Source organism: Saccopteryx leptura, chromosome 1 (genome assembly GCF_036850995.1).
Source record: "Saccopteryx leptura isolate mSacLep1 chromosome 1, mSacLep1_pri_phased_curated, whole genome shotgun sequence".
NCBI classification, from domain to species: Eukaryota; Metazoa; Chordata; class Mammalia; order Chiroptera; family Emballonuridae; genus Saccopteryx; species Saccopteryx leptura.
Window position 1 is genome coordinate 247,448,132 of NC_089503.1, and position 19,399 is coordinate 247,467,530.

General features: G+C 48.5%; 1 protein-coding gene across 2 annotated transcripts; it reads right to left on the minus strand.

The window, feature by feature from the left end:
- Positions 1 to 2,221: 2,221 nt before the first annotated feature.
- MYDGF (myeloid derived growth factor) lies at positions 2,222 to 16,411 on the minus strand. Of its 2 annotated transcripts, XR_010746366.1 has the most exons (7): positions 16,168 to 16,411; positions 15,098 to 15,148; positions 8,245 to 8,306; positions 5,552 to 5,633; positions 4,245 to 4,317; positions 2,626 to 2,761; positions 2,222 to 2,379 (listed from the first exon to the last, which is right to left on the minus strand). XR_010746366.1 is itself a non-coding variant. In XM_066344779.1 (6 exons), exons 1-6 carry the CDS (start codon positions 16,342 to 16,344, stop codon positions 2,682 to 2,684), a joined length of 525 nt encoding a protein of 174 aa, XP_066200876.1. In that variant the 5' UTR covers positions 16,345 to 16,410; the 3' UTR covers positions 2,222 to 2,681. The 2 variants fall into 2 exon arrangements, 1 of the variants encoding a protein (XP_066200876.1); XM_066344779.1 differs by having other exon boundaries at positions 2,222 to 2,761; positions 16,168 to 16,410.
- Between the last annotated feature and the right edge of the window lie 2,988 nt (positions 16,412 to 19,399).

Below are 19,399 nucleotides of genomic sequence, written 5' to 3' on the forward strand. Positions count from 1 at the left end.
CCGTCTCTTTCTTGCAGACAGAAACCTGGCTCTTTTCACCTCCAAATGCTGTGTGAGCTCCTCTTCTAGGTTCTGGAGCTCCGGGCCTGGGACTGAGGACCCTCCTCTCAGGGCAACCCTCCCTGCAGTGAGAGTCCCTCTGGACCCTTAGCCACTGCTTGCTCCTAGGATCTGGGCAGTCCCCTTCATGTCTCTGCCCTTACTACCAGTCTCGATGTGGCTTCTTCTGTGATCCTTGGTTACAGACTCTTCATTTAGTCCAAAGTCGGTTTTTCAAGATGATTGTTCTTAAATTAAGTTGTAATCCAGTTTGGTCCTGGGAGGTGGCAGTTGGAACATATGCCTACCCCGTCACCATCTTGTAATCCTCTCAACATGGCTTCTTCATATATTTAAAGGAGTTTTGTTTAGTTGGTCTTCAGGTGGCTCTCAAAAATAGTTCTGTAATTTTGATGTGGTTGGGGTGAGGAGTGTTTCCTATTCTACCATCTTGATCAGTTCAACCAGTTTTTGCTTTTCAACTTGAGGGTGCAGGTGAATGTTGCACATCTGTGGTCTTGCTCAGAGGTTTAACTTTTGCTGCATCGGGTGCTGTGACGATTGTCTAGTGGAGTGGCAGAGCTTGGCTTCTGCATGGCTAAAGTCAGGTTTAGTTCAGCTCCTCCTGACAGAAGGTCCTGGTACCAGTGTGGCTTTGTTCTTGAAAGTAACTGAAAGCTACATAAACATGCGTGTATCACATGGGGGGAAGGGGAAGCTTGTGTCCAGAGATGTCCTCCTGTGTCCTGGTGCGCTGTACCCACTGAGCTGAATGTGGAAAAACCCCCTTCTGTCTGCTGACTCCTCAGGCTCAGTGTCCAACTCCCAATTTGGCAGGAGGGCCTAGGCGGTCATCCCTTGGGCCCTATTGCAACCTGCAGTCGGCCAGGCTCAACCAACGAAGCTGGGCCATTCTTAGTTGAATGGCCCTCACTGTGCACATGTAGAGCCTTCAGTACTGCTCTCATCAGGTGGCAGAATACATGCGCTTAAAAGTTAAGGCTGGCTGATTCTCTTCCCTGAACATCATTGGGAACTGAGGTCCTTCTTCAATGGTTATCTGCTCTGAGGACAGATATTCTTCAGTCACACATCTCAGCCTAAAACTGGTCTAACTGCAGGACCCCTGGGCATGTGAACCAATGAGAGTTCACTCTGCTTCCTACAGGTGTGAGGCTTGGGTGAGAACCCTAATGTCCTTGGCCCACTGCTGCTCTGGCAAATGAGGCAGGCATAGTGCCCAGGTTCTCAGGTTGGCACAAGGTGAGTAAAACGTAGACAGGCCTTCATTGATCCAACACAGTGATTCCAAGTAGGAAGGACCCAACTTCACAGCTGCCATGCTTTCTTTTCCCCTTGTTTGCTCCTGAAGACATGGTCAGAGGTGAGGCTGGAGGTCAGACACCCCCCCCCCCCCCCGCCATGCTGGGAGACCAGGACCCCCTCAGAGGGCTAGGCCATTTTTGAGTTTCATTTATTTTTGTGTGTCTGTGGGTGTATTTTTAAATCATCATACTGCAACCTGGCTTTAAAAAGCTAAGGAAAGCTACCACCCAGATCAAGGGTCAGGAACCTTTTTGGCTGAGAGAGCCATGAACACCACATATTTTAAAATGTAATTCTGTGAGAGCCATACAACAACCCATGTACATTACACATTATCCAATAAAAATTTGGTGTTCTCCCGGAGGACAGCTGTGATTGACTCCAGCCACCCGCAACCATGAACATGAGCGGTAGGAAATGAATGGATTGTAATACATGAGAATGTTTTATATTTTTAACATTATATTTTTAACAAAATATAACAGTGTATATTTTTATTACAGATTTGTCTGCAAGCCAGATGTCAGCCATCAAAAGAGCCATATCTGGCTCATGAGCCACAGGTTCCTGACCCCTGATCCAGATCATATGAATAGGTCTGCCCTGGAGCACGCACCCTCTGCCAGGGCCACCAGTGTGACGGGAGGGGTGTGCTCAGGGAGTTGCAGTTCCCAGCCCCAGGAGCAGGCTATGGTATGGCTGCCCGCCTCAGGGCCTCCTGCTTCTGTACCTACAGAAAAGTTGTGCCTGCAGATTCTGTGTCCTAGGGGACACAGCCTGCCTATTTCCAACAGAGAAGGGGAAGTGGGGATAGCTAGCCCCCCACTGTTGTCTACCAGGTGCCCAGGCTATGCAATTCCTATTTAACTCTTTATTTATTTAAATACAAAAGAACATTTCATTTCTTCCCAGTTAGTGCAGAAGGTTGTCTCCTGGGGAAATTGTAAGAAAACAGCTGGGGTCAGAGGACAGTAGGACAAATTTTCCCCTGGCTGTCTGGAGTCTGGCCTGATCCTAAGAAGACACACACTGGCTTCAGCAAAGCTGTGGCCCCCACTCTATAGTGGTTAAGACGAGCAGTAGGGCTCAGGCCCACACTCTGTGTTCAGAAGAACAAGGGGGCGGGCCCAGCACACCCTCACCCTCCTGTCCCCTGGACTTTGTCCCAGGGCATCAGCTACCCTGCAAACCCCTCCGAGCAAGGTAAAATCAGCTAGGACAGAAAACCCCCTAAAAAACCAATAATGTGCCAGCTCTCACAGGACACAGCTCCGTTAGTACAGATGAGGGAAAGCTGTCCTCAGTAGGGCTGCAGGTCACAGTTCACTGTGTGATGCCTTGGCCACGATCACCAGCTTGGACAGTTCGGCCTTGAATGCCCCGGGCCTGTGGTACACTGCAAAATAAGAAACGCATGGTAGGCCCTCGTGACTCCACACCTGCTCCGGGGCCAAGATGGGGCCCAGAGTGCTCTTGGCAGAGCAGGGGAGCAGTCCCCTTGGGGACTGTACATGAAAAGGACTCTAGCCCCAAAGGACTAAAAGGGCAGAGACAAAATAGAGGCGGAGAGGTTGGTGGGCCTGTCCTGAAGGCAGTGGGACTCCACAGGAAAGTTCAAAGTGGGAGAACTAAGGTCATTTTTGCCACATTGACAACAAATGGGGGTTGAGGCCAACCTGCATAACCTCCTGCTCACAAGTTCGAGGGCACTTTTACAGCAGGGCCAGGGAGTCTGCAAATACCACCCACCAGAGCTAGCCAGACCCTGAATCTCTATGCACCTTCTACTGTGCACCCTGGGGCTCACGGTCTGCCTGCCAACCAACATCCTCTGTCCTTAACCTCTGAAATGCAATACCCATGCCCTCAAGGGCCTGCACATGGGGCTCCATTCAGACCCAGGCTCCTCCTCCTCCCTAAAGCCCCTTTCCCAAGGGTTTCATGCCTGGTGATGTCCACAGCCACATGGGTTCCTTTACCTCTTTTCCCTGAAACTCAGGACCCTCAGGGCTTCCCTCCACTTAACGAGCTTCTGTGTCCACTGTCCTAACCACTCACCTATCCACCCTTGCTCTGGAATGCCAAGCCCCAATTCCAGAGCTCCTCACCCGTCTTTCTGTCCAGCTCTGCCCTTCATGGCTGAATGTGGTTCAGCAGACTGGGTGGGGGGCTCTCAGGAGATCCCAATCCTGAGATTATTGCTGGTCACAGAGCCCAGGGCAGCCAGGCCGTGTGGCGGTCACAGCCCTCCCATAAAGCAGGATGGCTCTCACACTCTCAGCTATCTCTATCAGGGATTGGCACAGCATGCTCTGCCACCCTTGCGGTAAGGGCATTTTAACATTTTTTAAATAGGTTTAACAAAAATCTAAAGAAAATGGTATTTTGTAATATGTCATTTACGTTTCCAAGTCCATAAAGTACTAAAGTTTTGTCTGAACACAGCCACACTCATGCACTGACACATGACATGGCCTTGGCCTGACGGAGACGGGTTGAGTAGTTTCAACATAGGCCATCTGCCCACAAAACTGAGATTATTTAGCCTGACCTGTGGTGGTGCAGTGGATAAAGCGTCGACCTGGAATGCTGAGGCCGCCGGTTCAAAACCCTGGGCTTGCCTGGTCAAGGCACATATGGGAGTTGATGCTTCCTGCTCCTCCCCCCTTTCTCTCTCTATCCTCTAAAATGAATAAATAAAAATTAAAAAAAAAAAAACAACAATATTTAATATGGGGTCCAATTCAGGACCAGATTGCAGATGCCAAGCCTACAGTCCAGATGTTCCCTGCAATAGTAACCCTCACGGCCCTCTGTTGTCTTCTCTCACCTACCTCCCGAGTGTCTGGGTTCCATGGCCACAATCCATTGTTACATACCTGCTGTTTTGGTCACTTCAAATTCCTCGTTTTTCAGGGGAACGTCACTCTCTCTCTCAAATGCAGCTTTAGACTGAAAGGGAAAAAGTGAAAACTTTCCTAACCAGGGAAGAACATAGCTTGGTTTGCTTTCTGAAGCACAGACTATAAAGCCTTGTGCTTTTACTGAAAAGCCAGGTGACACTTTTTCTGAGCACATATGAGAATCCAGAAGTTAATCCATTTAAGAGATAACTGGCTTAAAACTTCATGCTTTCACTGCAAATCCTAGGAATAAGGTATTAAAGTTTTTAATTTACAAAAATGAGATAAGCATAGCAGTCTCTTGAACATAATTTTCAAAAATCAGAATTGTGCATCTCTCAAATCAGCTAAAATAACAGTTTTAAAGAAAGGACCCTGGAAAGTAATTAGTTCAAAGGTGTGACAGTCAGTCTGATGTGTCTGTCACCTTGGAGCAGCCACATCTGTCACTAGGTACTGGTGCAAAGGTATTCTGTACATGTGATTAAAGTCTATCCTGAGCTGATTCTTCTGGATGACCCAGGTAGGTCTGAATCAATCTTTGGGAACGGCTGTCAGAGCAGAGCTGTGGCTTCCCTGAAGAAATCCCGCTTTGCCAGCCTGCCTGGCCTATGGACTCTGGAGTTGCCTCGTCAGTCTCCTGTGGCAGAAGCCAATTCCTGGCAATACATGTCTCAATGCCCGTCTTCTACTTGTTCTGCTTCTCAGTTGAACATGGACTGATACAAGTTGTTTTCAAACCTTCTGACCCAAAAGCACAAAGAGTAGGCTCTGCAGAGTGGCTGCTTCTGTAAAGAGCTGTGAGGTCAGGAGCATGGCAGAGGATGCTGCCCAAGCCGTGAACCACAGATCCCTGGGTCCAAGGGATATGGGTCCCTACACACATCCCAGTGAGCCACGCTGCCTGTCCCTCCAGGGCTACTACCACCCTTGCTGTCCCTTTTTCTGTCCCAGAGCTGAGCATCAGGCCACCCTGCCCTCTAGCTTCCTTTTGACTTCCAATGGAGAGGGCACCAACAGGAGGCCAGCAGGCAGCAGGAGAGAGACACCAGTACGTCCACTTCCTGCTCTGCCTCCTGCCAGGTCTCTAGGGGACAGCAAGGTCCCTTTCTGGACACCACCTCTGCCTCTCTGTGCGCCTCCAGACCTGGAGGTCTGCCGTGTCCCAGGTTCTTCTAAGTTATGTCCCTCTCCTCATCCTGCCTGAACTCCAAGGCTCTGAAAGGTGCTGCCCATAGTGGGACGCCCCAGCAGCTACCCCAGTGTGCACAGCTGATACTCACATAGGCCATGCCGTACTCAATCTCAGCACCCCGCACCTCTGCCTTGAACTGTGTGAAGTACAGGTAGGACTTGCCCTGGGGCCTGCAGAGAAAGGTCGGGTGAGGGGTCAGCCCTGGGCCATGTGTCTAAGCATTGCTGACTCTGGGAAGTATGGACAGGGCCCCTCAACATCGTCCCCTTTCCTTTACCAGAACGTTCTTCTGCTTGTTCACTGACAAGCCTCTTTCCCTTTCTAGGGCAACTGTTCTAAGGTGGGGACCCTCATGCTCATTCACTGAATGCTTTTTGTCAAGTGCCAGCGACATCCAGGTATTGCAACTGGGGGCCATAGCAACATCCCAAAGCAGGGGTCCCCAAACTTTTTACACAGGGGGCCAGCTCACTGTCCCTCAGACCATTGGAGGGCCAGACTATAAAAAAAAACTACAAATCCCTATGCACACTGCACATATCTTATTTTAAAGTAAAAAAACAAAACGAGGACAAATACAATATTTAAAATAAAGAATAAGTAAATTTTGGTTTTGTTTTGTTTTTTGTATTTTTCTGAAGCTGGAAACGGGGAGAGACAGTCAGACAGACTCCTGTATGCGCCCAACTGGGATCCACCCGGCACGCCCACCAGGGGCGACGCTCTGCCCACCAGAGGGCGATGCTCTGCCCCTCCGGGGCGTCGCTCTGTCGCAACCAGAGCCACTCCAGCGCCTGGGGCAGAGGCCGAGGAGCCATGCCCAGCACCCGGGCCATCCTTGCTCCAATGGAGCCTTGGCTGCGGGAGGGGAAGAGAGAGACAGAGAGGAAGGAGAGGGGGAGGGGTGGAGAAGCAGATGGGCGCTTCTCCTGTGTGCCCTGGCCAGAAATCGAACCCGGGACTTCTGCACGCCAGGCCGACGCTCTACCACTGAGCCAACTGGCCAGGGCCTAGAATAAGTAAATTTAAATCAACAAGCTGACCAGTATTTCAATGGGAACTATGGGCCTACTTTTGGCTAATGAGATGGTCAATGTCCGGTTCCATATTTGTCACTGCTAGCCGTAACAAGTGATATGATGCGCTTCCGGAGCCTTGACGCATGCATCCCGCGTCACCAGAAGTAGTACTACTGTACGTGAGCGACACCACTTTGCAGGGCTGCCAGACAGTACTCCAGGATGCATCCTGTGCTCCTCTCACTGACCACCAATGAAAGAGGTGCCCCTTGCAGAAGTGCGGCAGGGGCTGGATAAATGGCCTCATGGGGCCGTATACGGCCCACAGGCCGTAGTTTGGGACCCCTGTCCCAAAGGGTGAGAAGTACAGGAGTTAACCCGGAAGGGGAGGGGGAGGGCTGGCCCGGGTAGAGGAAATGGTGGCTGCAAAGGTCCCTCAGAGGGTACAATTGGGGGCACTGAAGAACATGAGGTAGGACAGAGGAGCCAAGAGAGGAGGACTGGTGACAGCAAGGGGATGATTACATCTGCAGTGTGAAAGGCTCCCATTGGCCATATGTGTACAGCAGACAGTAATGGCGGTGGGAGTAGAAAAGGCAGCAGGGAGGCCAGGGAGGAGGTGGTGGAGATGGAAAGGGGGCAGGGATGGGGGAGAAGGGGGTGAGAATGGGGAGATGGTATTTAGGGAGCCTCCCAGATCCTCCAGGTCTCTGTGTGGACAGTGAGTCAGTCCAAGTCTGAAATCTGTAGGTTGGGCCCATTTAGGCTGGACCTCAGCTAAGCGGGTGGCCTGGGGCTTTCTGTGCCCGCCAGAGGGCAGCTGCTCACATGCCCTTTGAGAGGCACAGATCTACACATGGTGGAATGCAACTCTGTATGTAATGAGCCTTCCCTGAAATGAGGGCACCCCCTGCTTCTTCTTTTGTGATGCTTTTCTCTGAGACCAGGGGATCTGGTGCATGAGGTTGCTGGGCTCCCGGCCCCTGGGGGAGTTCAGCAAAAGGGCAAGGGTCTCCCCAATATCACTTAGTAAACACCTGCTGTTTACTAAGCACTGAGTAGGAGACTATGGGACAATGCCTGCAAGTTAAGATAAAAAAAAAACTGTGTCCTTTAATTAATGTCAACATTAAAGTCCCTGTTCTCCCACTGTGTCCAATTTGTTGATTTGTCCCATGTGGACCCCAGTCCCTTAGGGTGGAGCCCAGCTTAGACTCTTTCAGTCAGGAACACAATAAATGCTTGAGAAAGCAGTTCTGCTTGAGCTGATACCTTCCAGGCCAAGGAGCCTGGGGAGAAGGGATACGATTCCATGCAGTCTCGTCACCCCGCTTCCTACCTGGAGCCACTCACTCCCTCTCCTTCATCCCTTCCCAGGCTCACCACTTCCTCCTCAAGCTGGGTACCAGCAATGGGAGTTACGACAAGGGTGAACAAAGCATCAGTCCTTGGTAGGGAGACTGAGTCCATGAACCATGATTGTGATTGAGGGTGACAATGGCAGGCAAGTATCTGGGGAGCCCAACTCCTCTTCCTGGTGTTGTGGCCACTGTCTGGACTGCACTTTCCCAATCCGCCCATGCCAACTCCCAGCACAGTGTGGCACTTCCTCTGTTGCCCCTCCAAGGGTACAGGACCCTGTTGGTCTGTCTGCCCCCTCCCCCCATTTCCTTGCTCCCCAGAGCAGTGGTGCACTTGCCCTCAATAGCCAGAGCCAAGGCAACTCCTCCCAGGAGACCCCACAATGGGACCCACAACTCACCTCCAGATGGTGCATGTGAAGTGCTGGTGGTCTTCGCTGGTCCCCAGACTCATCTGCCACTTCTGGGGAGAGGAGAAAGACAGGGGTCAGTCAGGGAGACACAGCCTAGCCATGCTCAGGCAACTCTGAGAGCTTCACATTTACCTCCATTTCTGTAAAGTGAATGAAACTTTCCTGGGTTTCCCGGCTAGAGCCTAGCCTCAGGTAACCCCACACTCTGCTCGAGGCAGTGAGACTATATGACATGACAATTGTGAATACGTCATTATACATGTGACCAAACCCACAAAATGCACACCAAGAATAAACCCTAATATCAACTATGAACTTGGAGTGGCAATGATGTGTCAATGTAGGTTCAACAACTATAACAAATGTCCCACTTTGGTTGGTGATGTTGATAATGTGCATAAGAGGAAGGGCAAGGAGATACATCAAAATTTTTATGCCGCCCTGGCTGGAGAGCTCAGTTGGTTAAGAGCATCGTGCCGAAGCTCAGAGATTCCTGGTTCAGTCCCCAGTCAGGGCACACACAGGAACAGATCGATGTTCCTGTCTCTGTCTCTCTCTCTTTCTCTCTCCCCACTGCTTCTCTCATTAAAAACAAAACAAACAGCCTGACCAGGCAGTGGCGCAGTGGATAGAGCATCAGACTGGGATGCAGAGGACCCAGGTTCGAGACCCCGAGGTCGCCAGCTTGAGTGTGGGCTCATCTGGTTTGAGGAAAAAGCCCACCAGCTTGAACCCAAGGTCGCTGGCTCCAGCAAGGGGTTACTTAGTCTGCTGAAGGCCGGTGGTCAAGGCACATATGAGAAAGCAATCAATGAACAACTAAGGTGTTGCAACGTGCAATGAAAAACTAATGATTGATGCTTCTCATCTCTCTCCGTTCCTGTCTGTCCCTGTCTATCCCTCTCTCTGACTCACTCTCTGTCTCTGTAAAAAAATAAATAAATAAAAATTAAAAAAAAACTTTCTTTAAATAAAAAACAAAAATACAATAAGTAAACAAAAAATAAATTTAAAAAATTTCTATGCCTTCTGCTTAATTTTTCTGTGAACCTAAAACTGCTCTAAAAATAATGTCTATTAAGAAAAATAAAAACAGGCCCTGGCTGGTTGGCTCAGTGGTAGAGCGTCGGCCTGGCGTGCAGGAGTCCCGGGTTCGATTCCTGGCCAGGGCACACAAGAGAAGCGCCCATCTGCTTCTCCACCCCTCCCCCTCTCCTTCCTCTCTCTTCCCCTCCTGAAGCCGAGGCTCCATTGGAGCAAAGTTGGCCCGGGCGCTGAGGATGGCTCCATGGCCTCTGCCTCAGGCGCTAGAATGGCTCTGGTTGCAACAGAGCAACGCCCCAGATGGGCAAAGCATCGCCCCCTGGTGGGCATGTCGGGTGGATCCCGGTCAGGTGCATGCGGGAGTCTGTCTGACTGCCTCCCCGTTTCCAGTTTCAGAAAAATACAAAAAAAAAAAAAATACAAACCAAAAGAGAAGCAGGGAAGATGGCATATTCATGTGTCCTTGCAAAGCATAAAGAAGCCCGGAAAAGACACAAGACTTTTAACAATCGTGGTTACCTAGTAGATGCGGGCAGGAAATGAATAAAAGGTGCTGTCGGCCCTGGCTGGATGGCTCAGCAGTAGAACATTGGTTCGGTGTGTGAAAGTCCCGGGTTCGATTCCCAGCCAGAGCACACAGGAGAGACACCCTTCTACTTTTCTACCCTTCCCCCTCTCCTTTGTCTCTCTCTTCCCATCCTGCAGCTAAGGCTCCATTGGCGTAAAGTTGTCCCGGGTGCTGACGATGGCTCCATGGCCTCCATCTCAGGTGCTAGAATGACTTCGATTGCAGCAAAGCAACGCCCCAGAGGGGCCGAGCATCGCCCCTTAGTGGGCAAGCCGGGTGGATCCTAGTTGGGCACATGTGGGAATTTGTCTGCCTCCTGCCCCTCTTTTCACTTCGGAAAAATACAAAACAACAAAAAAAAGGTGCTGTCAATTTTTTACATGTTTCTCTTTTTGGATGATGTGAATGCATTAGCTTTAAAAAATTAAAATTTTAGCCTGACCAGGCGGTGGTGCAGTGGATAGAGCGTCGGACTGGGATGCAGAGGACCCAGGTTCGAGACCCCAAGGTTGCCAGCTTGAGCATGGGCTCATCTGGCTTGAGCAAAAAGCTCACCAGCTTGGACCCAAAATTGCTGGCTTGAGCAAGGGGTTACTCGGTCTGCTGAAGGCCCACGGTCAAGGCACATATGAGAAAGCAATCAATGAACAACTAAGGTGTTGCAATGCACAACGAAAAACTAATGATTGATGCTTCTCATCTCTCCATTCCTGTCTGTCTGTCCGTCTTTCTCTCTGTCTCTGTTAAAAAAAAAAAAAAAAAAAAAAAAAAAAGGCCCTGGCCGGTTGGCTCAGTGGTAGAGCGTCGGCCTGGTGTGCGGGGGACCCAGGTTCGATTCCCGGCCAGGGCACATAGGAGAAGTGCCCATTTGCTTCTCCACACCCCCCCTCCTTCCTCTCTGTCTCTCTCTTCCCCTCCCGCAGCCAAAGCTCCATTGGAGCAAAGATGGCCCGGGCGCTGGGGATGGCTCCTTGGCCTCTGCCCCAGGCGCTAGAGTGGCTCTGGTCACGGCAGAGCAACGCCCCGGAGGGGCAAAGCATCGACCCCTGGTGGGCAGAGTGTCGCCCCTGGTGGGCGTGCCGGGTGGATCCCGGTCGGGCTCATGCGGGAGTCTGTCTGACTGTCTCTCCTGTTTCCAGCTTCAGAAAAAATACCAAAAAAATAAATAAATAATTAAAATTTTAAACTGGTTTCAAAACACACCACCACTATGTATAGTCTACTTTTCACAGCCTCTGCAAACCTGGCCAAATGGAAATGGAAAACCCAGTGTTACCTTCCAGATTGCCTAAAGCACTTTCAGTTTGTTAGTAAAACGAGTTTGCAGTCCCCTCCCAAGAGTAATAATGGACTCCGATTACTGATACTCCCTGTCAGTATTGTCAGAGCTTTTTCATTAATGGGAACAAGGCCATTTTTGTGTAAATTATAATGGGAGTAAACAGTCACTTAGATGCCTTTTGCCTAGAGCATGGATGTATGAACTAGTTTACATGTACTGTACAATTCACCCTTTTAAAGTGTACAATTCAAAATGCTGGTCCAAGATGATGATGTATGTGGACACTAAACTCGCCCCCTCCCAAAACACATGAAATATTTAGAGTACTTCCTCCTCAGAGACAAACACGAGCCAATTAAACAGCTTTTGCACAACAAGCAAAAGAGAGAAACCACAGAGAAGGTAGAGAGAGCGCTCTGAGAGCCGAGACACCAGGACCACAGGAGCCAGTGAGCGCCATCATTTACATTGGATGCACGTGGATCACTCCATCCAAGTTGTCTGGCCAAACTGTAGGGTACTGTATCAAGTCCTCAGCCAGTTCTAGCTAGATTCAGCAGGAATAAGAGGGTGCCATAGTGTGCATACAGGGGCCCCTCCACTCTGGGAAAACTGTTTTAGCATGTACCCAGTGGGCTGTGTGTGCACGTGGAGCCCCAACTTCAGGAGAGTGCAAAGCTAGCAAAATATTGCAGCACCCACCTACAGGGCTCACCCTGTCCAGAGAAAGTACAGAGATAGTGAAGTGCTACTGTGTGCTCACATGGGGTGGTACCAATGAAAATGTGGAGTCAGCAAAATGTTGCAGTACCCACACAAAATTGCCCCACGCAAAGTGAGTGGGGTACTGCTGTGTGTGTGGGTGTGCCCCACCCAGAGGGTGTAGAACTAGCAAAGTTGGAGGTATCTTGTACTCTGAATTCAAGTATACTACCAAAGCTATAATCAGAACAGTATGGTACTGGCACAAAAACAGACACATAATTCAATGGAATAGTAGAGAGCCGAGAAATAAATCCTCACCTATATGTGGTTAATTAATCTACAACTAAAGAAGCAAGATCACACAATGGGGTAAAGACAGTCTATTCAATATGTGGTATTAGAAAAACTGGACAGATACATGCCAAAAAAGTGAAACTGACTTGACCTGTGGTAGTGCAGTGGATAGAGCATTGAATTGGAATGCTGATGTTGCTGGTTTAAAACCCTGGGCTTACCCAGTCAAGGGACATACAAGAAGCAAGCAATGAACAACTGAAGTGAAGCAACTATGAGTACTTCTCGCTCCCTTCCCTCACACCCCCAAACAAAAATTCAATAAATAAAATCTTTAAAAAAAAAAAAAGAAAGAAAAAGGAACTAAACCACTTTCTTTCATCATATATAAAAAGAAACTGAAGGCCGTGGCTGGTTAGCTCGGTTGTTTAAGAGCGTCTTCCTAAAATGATAAGGTTACAGGTTTGATTGGTTGCGGGTTTGATCCCTGGTAAGGGTACTCACAGGAATCAACCAATGGGTGAACGACTGAGTGGAAAAACAAATGAATGATTCCCTTCCCCCTCCCCTCTCTCCTCCAGCCTCACTCTGTCTCTCTAAAAACCAATCAATAAATAAAACCCTGAATGGATAGCTTGGTTGTCTGGAGTTTGGTTCCCAGAGGTTGCCGGTTTAATTCCCTGGTCAAGGTACACACAGGAGCAGCTCAATGTTCCTGTCTCTCTCTCCCTGCCTTTCTCAAAAATAAAATAAAGAAACTCAAAATGACTTAAATGTTAGACCTGAAACCAAAAAACTAGAAGAAAGCATAGGCAGTAAATTCTTTGACATCACTCTTAATATCTTTTTGAATACATCTCCTTCAGCAAGGAAAACTAAAGAAAAAATAAAGTAATGGGACTACATCAAATTGAAGCATTTTTGCACAGTGAAGGAAGCCATCAACAAAAATGAAAGACAACCTACTGAATATTAGACATTTCTGATAAGGGGCTAATATCCAAAATATGTAAGGAACTCATACATAACAAAAAGACAAGTGATCAGATTAAAAAATGGGCAGAGAACCTGAACAAACATTTCTCCCAAGAGTAGATACAGATGACCAACAGACATAAAAAGATGCTCAACATCACTAATCATCATAGACATCCAAATCAAAACTGGTAAGAATATCACTTCACACCTGTCACATGGTTATCATCAACAAATAAGTGTTAGCAAGGATGTGGAAAAATGAGGACCCTTGTGCACTGCTGGTGGGATTATAAAGGGGAGCAGCCACTATGAAAAACATTTTAGAGAGTCCTCAAAAAATTAAAAGTAGCCCTGGCCGGTTAGCTCAGTGGTAGAGCGTTGGCCTGGCGTGCAGAAGTCCCGGGTTCAATTCCCGGCCAGCGCCCATCTGCTTCTCCACCCCTCCCCCTCTCCTTCCTCTCTGTCTCTCTCTTCCCCTCCCGCAGCCGAGGCTCCATTGGAGCAAAGATGGCCTGGGCGCTGGGGATGGCTCCTTGGCCTCTGCCCCAGGCGCTAGAGTGGCTCTGGTCGCAACAGAGCGACGCCCTGGAGGGGCACAGCATCGCCCCCTGGTGGGCAGAGCGTCGCCCCCTGGTGGACGTGCCAGGTGGATCCCGGTCGGGCGCATGCAGGAGTCTGTCTGACTGTCTCTCCCCGTTTCCAGCTTCAAAAAAATACAAAAAAAAAAAAAAAAAATTAAAAGTATAGCTGCCATAACATCCATCAATTATACTTCTGGGTATTTAGCTGAAGAAAACAAAAACACTAATTTGAAAAGATATGTTCACCCTATGTTTTTTTGAGCATTACTAGTAATAGTCAAGATATGGAAACAGCCTAGAAGTCCACCCACAGATTAATGGATAAAGATGTGATGTGTACACACAATGGAATATTATTCAACACTAAAAAAGGGTGAAATCATGACACTTGCAACAACATGAATGGACCTAGAATGTGAAATACATCAGAAAGACAACATATGGTTTCACTTATCTGTGCAATCTAAAAAAACAAAACAAATATACAAAATAAAACAGAAACAAAACCACAGATAAAGAGAACAAGCTGATGGTTACCAAAGAGGAGGAGATGAAGTAGATGGGGGAAAAAATATCTGGGTATGGTGGGGCTGGGTCCTTTGAAGTCTCACAAGCAAACTCAAGGCACAGGCCAGATTGATTGTGTTCCCATTGGACCTTGGGGTCTTCTTCCAACTCTAAAGGTGGTGGCTGAATCAGTTCTTTGTGGTTTTAGGACTGAAGCCATTTTTTCCATGTTGCCAGCAGAGGCCACTTTCACTAAAGCCACCTGCACTCCAGCCATGTGGTCCTCTAAAAGCAGGCAATGTTACAATGTGCCCTCCTGGAGCTTGGAATCTATCATATCATACTTCCTCTTTCTCCACCAACTGGAGAAAACAGCCAACCAGCAAATGGGAACCTCAGTTTCACACCACAATGAACTGAATTCTGCCAAAAAATTGATTGAGCCTGGAAGATGAGAGCCTAGCTCATCTGACACCTTGATTCTGGCCCATGGAGCATCCACCTAAGTCGCCAGGACTTCTGACCTCCAAAACTGCGAGGTTATTTTATTAATGGGTGTTGTTTTAAGCTGCTGAGTTTGTAGTGATTTGTTAGGCAGCACAGAAAATAGAGTACAATACCTCTAATAGAGATTCATGGGAATGGAAGATTCATATCTCACATCCCTCCTTCTGTCCAGATATTTGTTCACTCTGAGAAATTATGAGTGAAATCTACTACTACTATTTAACTTGAGAACTCTCCCTTTTATTGGTCAGGCACGAATAATTCAATGAGTGGAAGTTAACACACGCGTGACCCAACTCCACTATCTCTGTAGGGAATCTCTGTATGATAACAAATATTGTCATACTTAATTACATGGAATTTTGAACAACTCACCTCATTGGTCCCTCCTTGAGAAGCATAGGTGAATATACAAGTATATTTGTCCTAGAAAACAGAACAGAAAAGGCTTAGTAGGAGGTAATCTTTAGTGCTTAAAGTGCATGGTCTTAGGATATCTGAGATCCAGATCAAACAGATCCTGCTTTTGAATACCTACACTAAAGCGGAAGGAGGCAGAGCCAGATACCTCAGGTGGATGTCCCTGGAAGTCAGCCCTGAAAGGCCTCCCAGTGGCTATCAACCTAGAATTCCCCTGCCTGCCTCCCTACTAGTGCGTTTCTGGGTCAAGACAAACAACCCATGTGGCTTCTGTGGAATATAGAACAGGAAGAAGGTCACAGCCCGCTAGCACCCACCCCTATAGGAGGTAGGACTTTGGGACACCTGGAGGCTAACTTTGGAAGCAGAAACACCTGGGGCCCATCTCTGCGCTGCTGTGGCTCTTGGACAGGTGCAAACCTTTCTGAACCTGTTTCCCTCATCTGCAAAATGGGCCTAACATATAAAGCAATCGACGCAATACCCAGCTGTAAGTTAGTATTCAACAAATAGCGACAATTGATATGGTCAAGGATATGGAAAAAGACAATGGGAGAGGCAGCGACTTGGTGACAAGGCTGGACTAGACGTAGGCCTGCTGCCTCGGAAAAGGAGGGCCTGGCCTTACACTTCAACGAAAATGATGGGGGACCTTGTCCAATGGAAGGAAAGAGCAACATCTGTCCACTTCTTCCCCAGTCATAGTTGCAACGGGACCGACATTCTACGGGATCTGGAGGAGGCACGTACCCATCAGGCTCCAATTCCCTTCTCCCCAAGTGTATCCGCCCTGCCCTCCAATGGCTAGGAACTCTCCTGGGTCTGGGGAATAGAGCTGCATGGTCACCCTGGGCATGTGAGAGAAGACAGGGACTGAGGCTAGAAACTCAGCTCCGTCAAAGTCACCAGTCTTAAGTCCGCACGCATTCTCAAGTCCCGCCTCTGAAGTCCGAGCCTTCTCTTCCGGCAGCAAACCCTCCCCAGGCCTTGTCCTCAAGCCCCCGGCTCACAGCGGCAGCATTTACCCCAGGGCCCACGTTCTGGGAGAAGGTGTGCACGACGCCGCCGGGCCGCACGTCAAAGGCCACCGTTGTGGGCTCGGACACCGTCTCTGCTGGTTTCAGGGCCACAGCCGTCAGGAGCAGCGCGGTCCACAAGCTCGCACCGCCGCCGCCGTTCCTCCTTTCGCTGGGCGCCGCCATCTTGGAACGGGGTCCGCGGAGGGTAAGGACGCCTGACCGGGCGCGAGGAGGGACACGTTGGGCGTCTTCCGGTTGTCACGTCAGCGTTTGCAGGGACACGTGACCAGGCTCACCCCGCCCCTCCAGGGCCGCCATCGTGGGGGCGGAGCTTCCAAATCCGGGGAGAATCTTTGGGGGAGGTGGTGTTGATTCTTTCCTGCCTAGTACATGACTGACCATTCAACTTTTGTACTTCGTGAATGTACAAGGAATAAGAGAAATGAGAAGATCTCCACTAAAATTCAAATTAATAAATGTAGACGGTATGAGGGAAATGGAAGATGACCATTGGGCAGACACCTCATAATTGCCGCCGCCAAAATTCATTAATGGATGCTAAAAATTGGTGGTGGAAAAGGAGGTATGGTGAAAAACAGGATTATTACCTAGTCTCAAAGTGTTTTCCCTCGAGATACTTATTAATTACAACGAGAAAAAGGGTGATTTTATAATCGAGGCACCACTTGAGCCCAATGATCAAAGTTGGTATTGTGGACCAAAAAAATTTTTTAATAAATCAAGATGTGGGCACAAACTGAACCTGACAAGCTCAGGAAAAACCTACACAATGGCCTTGCAAACTCAGGGAACTAAAGTAAACAGGATCAGGGGTCCCCAAACTTTTTACACAGGGGGCTAGTTTACTGTCCCTCAGACCGTTGGAGGGCCGGACTATAAAAAAAACTATGAACAAATTCCTATGCACACTGCACATATCTTATTTTAAAGTAAAAAAACAAAACAAGAACAAATACAATATTTAAAATAAAGAATAAGTAAATTTAAATAAAAACACTGACCAGTATTTCAATGGGAACTATGCTCCTCTCACTGACCACCAATGAAAGAGGTGCCCCTTCCGGAAATGCCGGATAAATTAAATGGCCTCAGGGGGCCGCATGCGGCCCGCGGGCCGTAGTGTGGGGACCCCTGCACAGGATGGTCTAAATCAGACCACTAAAAGCAGTTTATGGTGGGTAGTCATGAGAGAAGAACTTTCCCTAAACAAAGGTAATGTACTCAAGCCTCTCTGCTGTCTTCTGCATCTAGGATGTACCTGATAACATGCCTTTGGAATGTAAGGGGGTCAGACATCCCACCAGAACAGGAGCCAATACACCCCTCATTGTCATTGTTATGTGAACCATTAACTGTTAACTGTCTTGTTCCTGCCTCTGTAAAAGCAGTTTCAGCATATACACTTTTTACCCAATCCCAGAGATTTTCTCATTTTTGCCTTCTCCTGTCTCCCTAATCTATCACTGATCAATTTCATGTGACTCCCCCCCCCCCCTTACGCCATCCCCTTTGATTCTGATGTATAAAATAAGTGGTGAAACTGCCATTTTCCGGAGCACTTTCTCAATTCATTGAGACTGCTTTCCGGCAATTGTCCACAGTTGGGCTCAAATAAATTCATAAATACTGTTACTGCTTTGGAAGTTGTTTTTTACATTGACAATATCACCGGAAAATGAGACTGCTATATTGTGAGCCACCCACAAGATGCCACTGAAAGGACACACCTTCTCCCTGGCACTTCTGGAGTTCCTGCCCAAAATGTTCCACCTCAATCTAATTATAAGCAAACATCAGACAAACCTAAATTGAGAGACATTTTACAAGATAATCAGCAGCATTCATCAAAACTGTCATGAAAGACAAAGGCTGAGGAACCAGAATAAGGAGACCAAGACAAATATTCAATACATGCAACATGGGGGGTCTTGGATTGGCTCCTTGTTGGGCAAATAAGTTTATAAAATGTGTTTTTTAGCCCTGGCCGGTTGGCTCAGTGGTAGAGCGTCGGCCTGGCGTGCAGAAGTCCCGGGTTCGATTCCTGGCCAGGGCACACAGGAGAAGTGCCCATCTACTTCTCCACCTCTCCCCCTCTCCTTCCTCTCAGTCTCTCTCTTCCCCTCCCGCAGCGAGGCTCCATTGAAGCAAAGATGGCCCGGGCGCTGGGGATGGCTCCTTGGCCTCTGCCCCAGGTGCTAGAGTGGCTCTGGTCGACAGAGCATCGCTCCCTGGTGGGCAGAGTTTAGCCCCCTGGTGGGCATGCCTGGTGGATCCCGGTTGGGTGCATGCGGGAGTCTGTCTGACTGTCTCTCCCTGTTTCCAGCTTCAGAAAAATACAAAAAAATAAATTAATTAAATTAAATAAAATTTAAAAAAAAATGTGATTTTTAGGTTTCCTCGTTTATATTTTGCATTGGCCTGGGAAGCCCCATGTATATAGTCTGTGAAAGGCTGTGGGTTGCAGATTGCAAATTGTGGATTACCTTCCTGCTTGGGAGGGGCCATTGTATTGCTAATATTTGCTGGAGAAGGGATCCCCCCTCCCCCCCCCCTTCTAGGTTTTACAGGAAGGGAAGGAGTGCAGATGTGGAACCAGAGCTGAGGGGCTTTGGGAGCTCTGCTGAGGCTGGTGGGGGCCTTTGATTCCAGGAGGGACCAGAGATTTTCCAGGTTGTGGAACTGGAGAAAGCGTCAGGGCTTTGGAAGCTCTGAAAGAAAGGTGTAAGACCAAGAGCCACCATCAAACCTGCTTTTCCCATGAAGGGCAAGGGATCAGGGAGGCTCCTCCAATGGTGATAGCAGGAACTGAGAGAGAGCAAGTTCCCAGTCTGCCCCCATTTTATAGTGTAGAAATCAAAACCTTTAATCCAATATACAAACAAGGAAGTCTCTGATACAAAGTCACTTATCTGAGGCATAATTGGATTCCTCATGAGAGTGACCAACCCACATCAAAAAGGGTGGGAAAGGCTTAGTCCTAAAACCAAGCACCAGGCTACAAGGATCCTGCCTGCCCACAGCCCACCCCAACACACATTAATATAATCACACCCATCCCAAGCAAGAAGGGCAATTAATATTATCACCTGGGTGACGGGCTTCCACGTGGGCAGCGCCATCTTTAACAAAGTGATCATAATATATTTTATCTGCCCAACAAGAGGGAAGTGGTCTTCCCTGCTTGTTTGCTCGTCTGCCCCTATGAGAATTTTTTTTT

Excerpts from the sequence above, each read along its gene's own strand:
- MYDGF (XM_066344779.1), bottom strand. The coding sequence starts at position 16,344 with ATGGCGGCGCCCAGCGAAAGGAGGAACGGCGGCGGCGGTGCGAGCTTG. Across the intron at positions 15,149-16,167 it reads CCCAGAACGTGGGCCCTGGG|GACAAATATACTTGTATATT; the intron begins GTAAATGCTGCC and ends TCTGTTTTCTAG. Across the intron at positions 5,634-8,244 it reads TTCACATGCACCATCTGGAG|GCCCCAGGGCAAGTCCTACC; the intron begins GTGAGTTGTGGG and ends CTTTCTCTGCAG.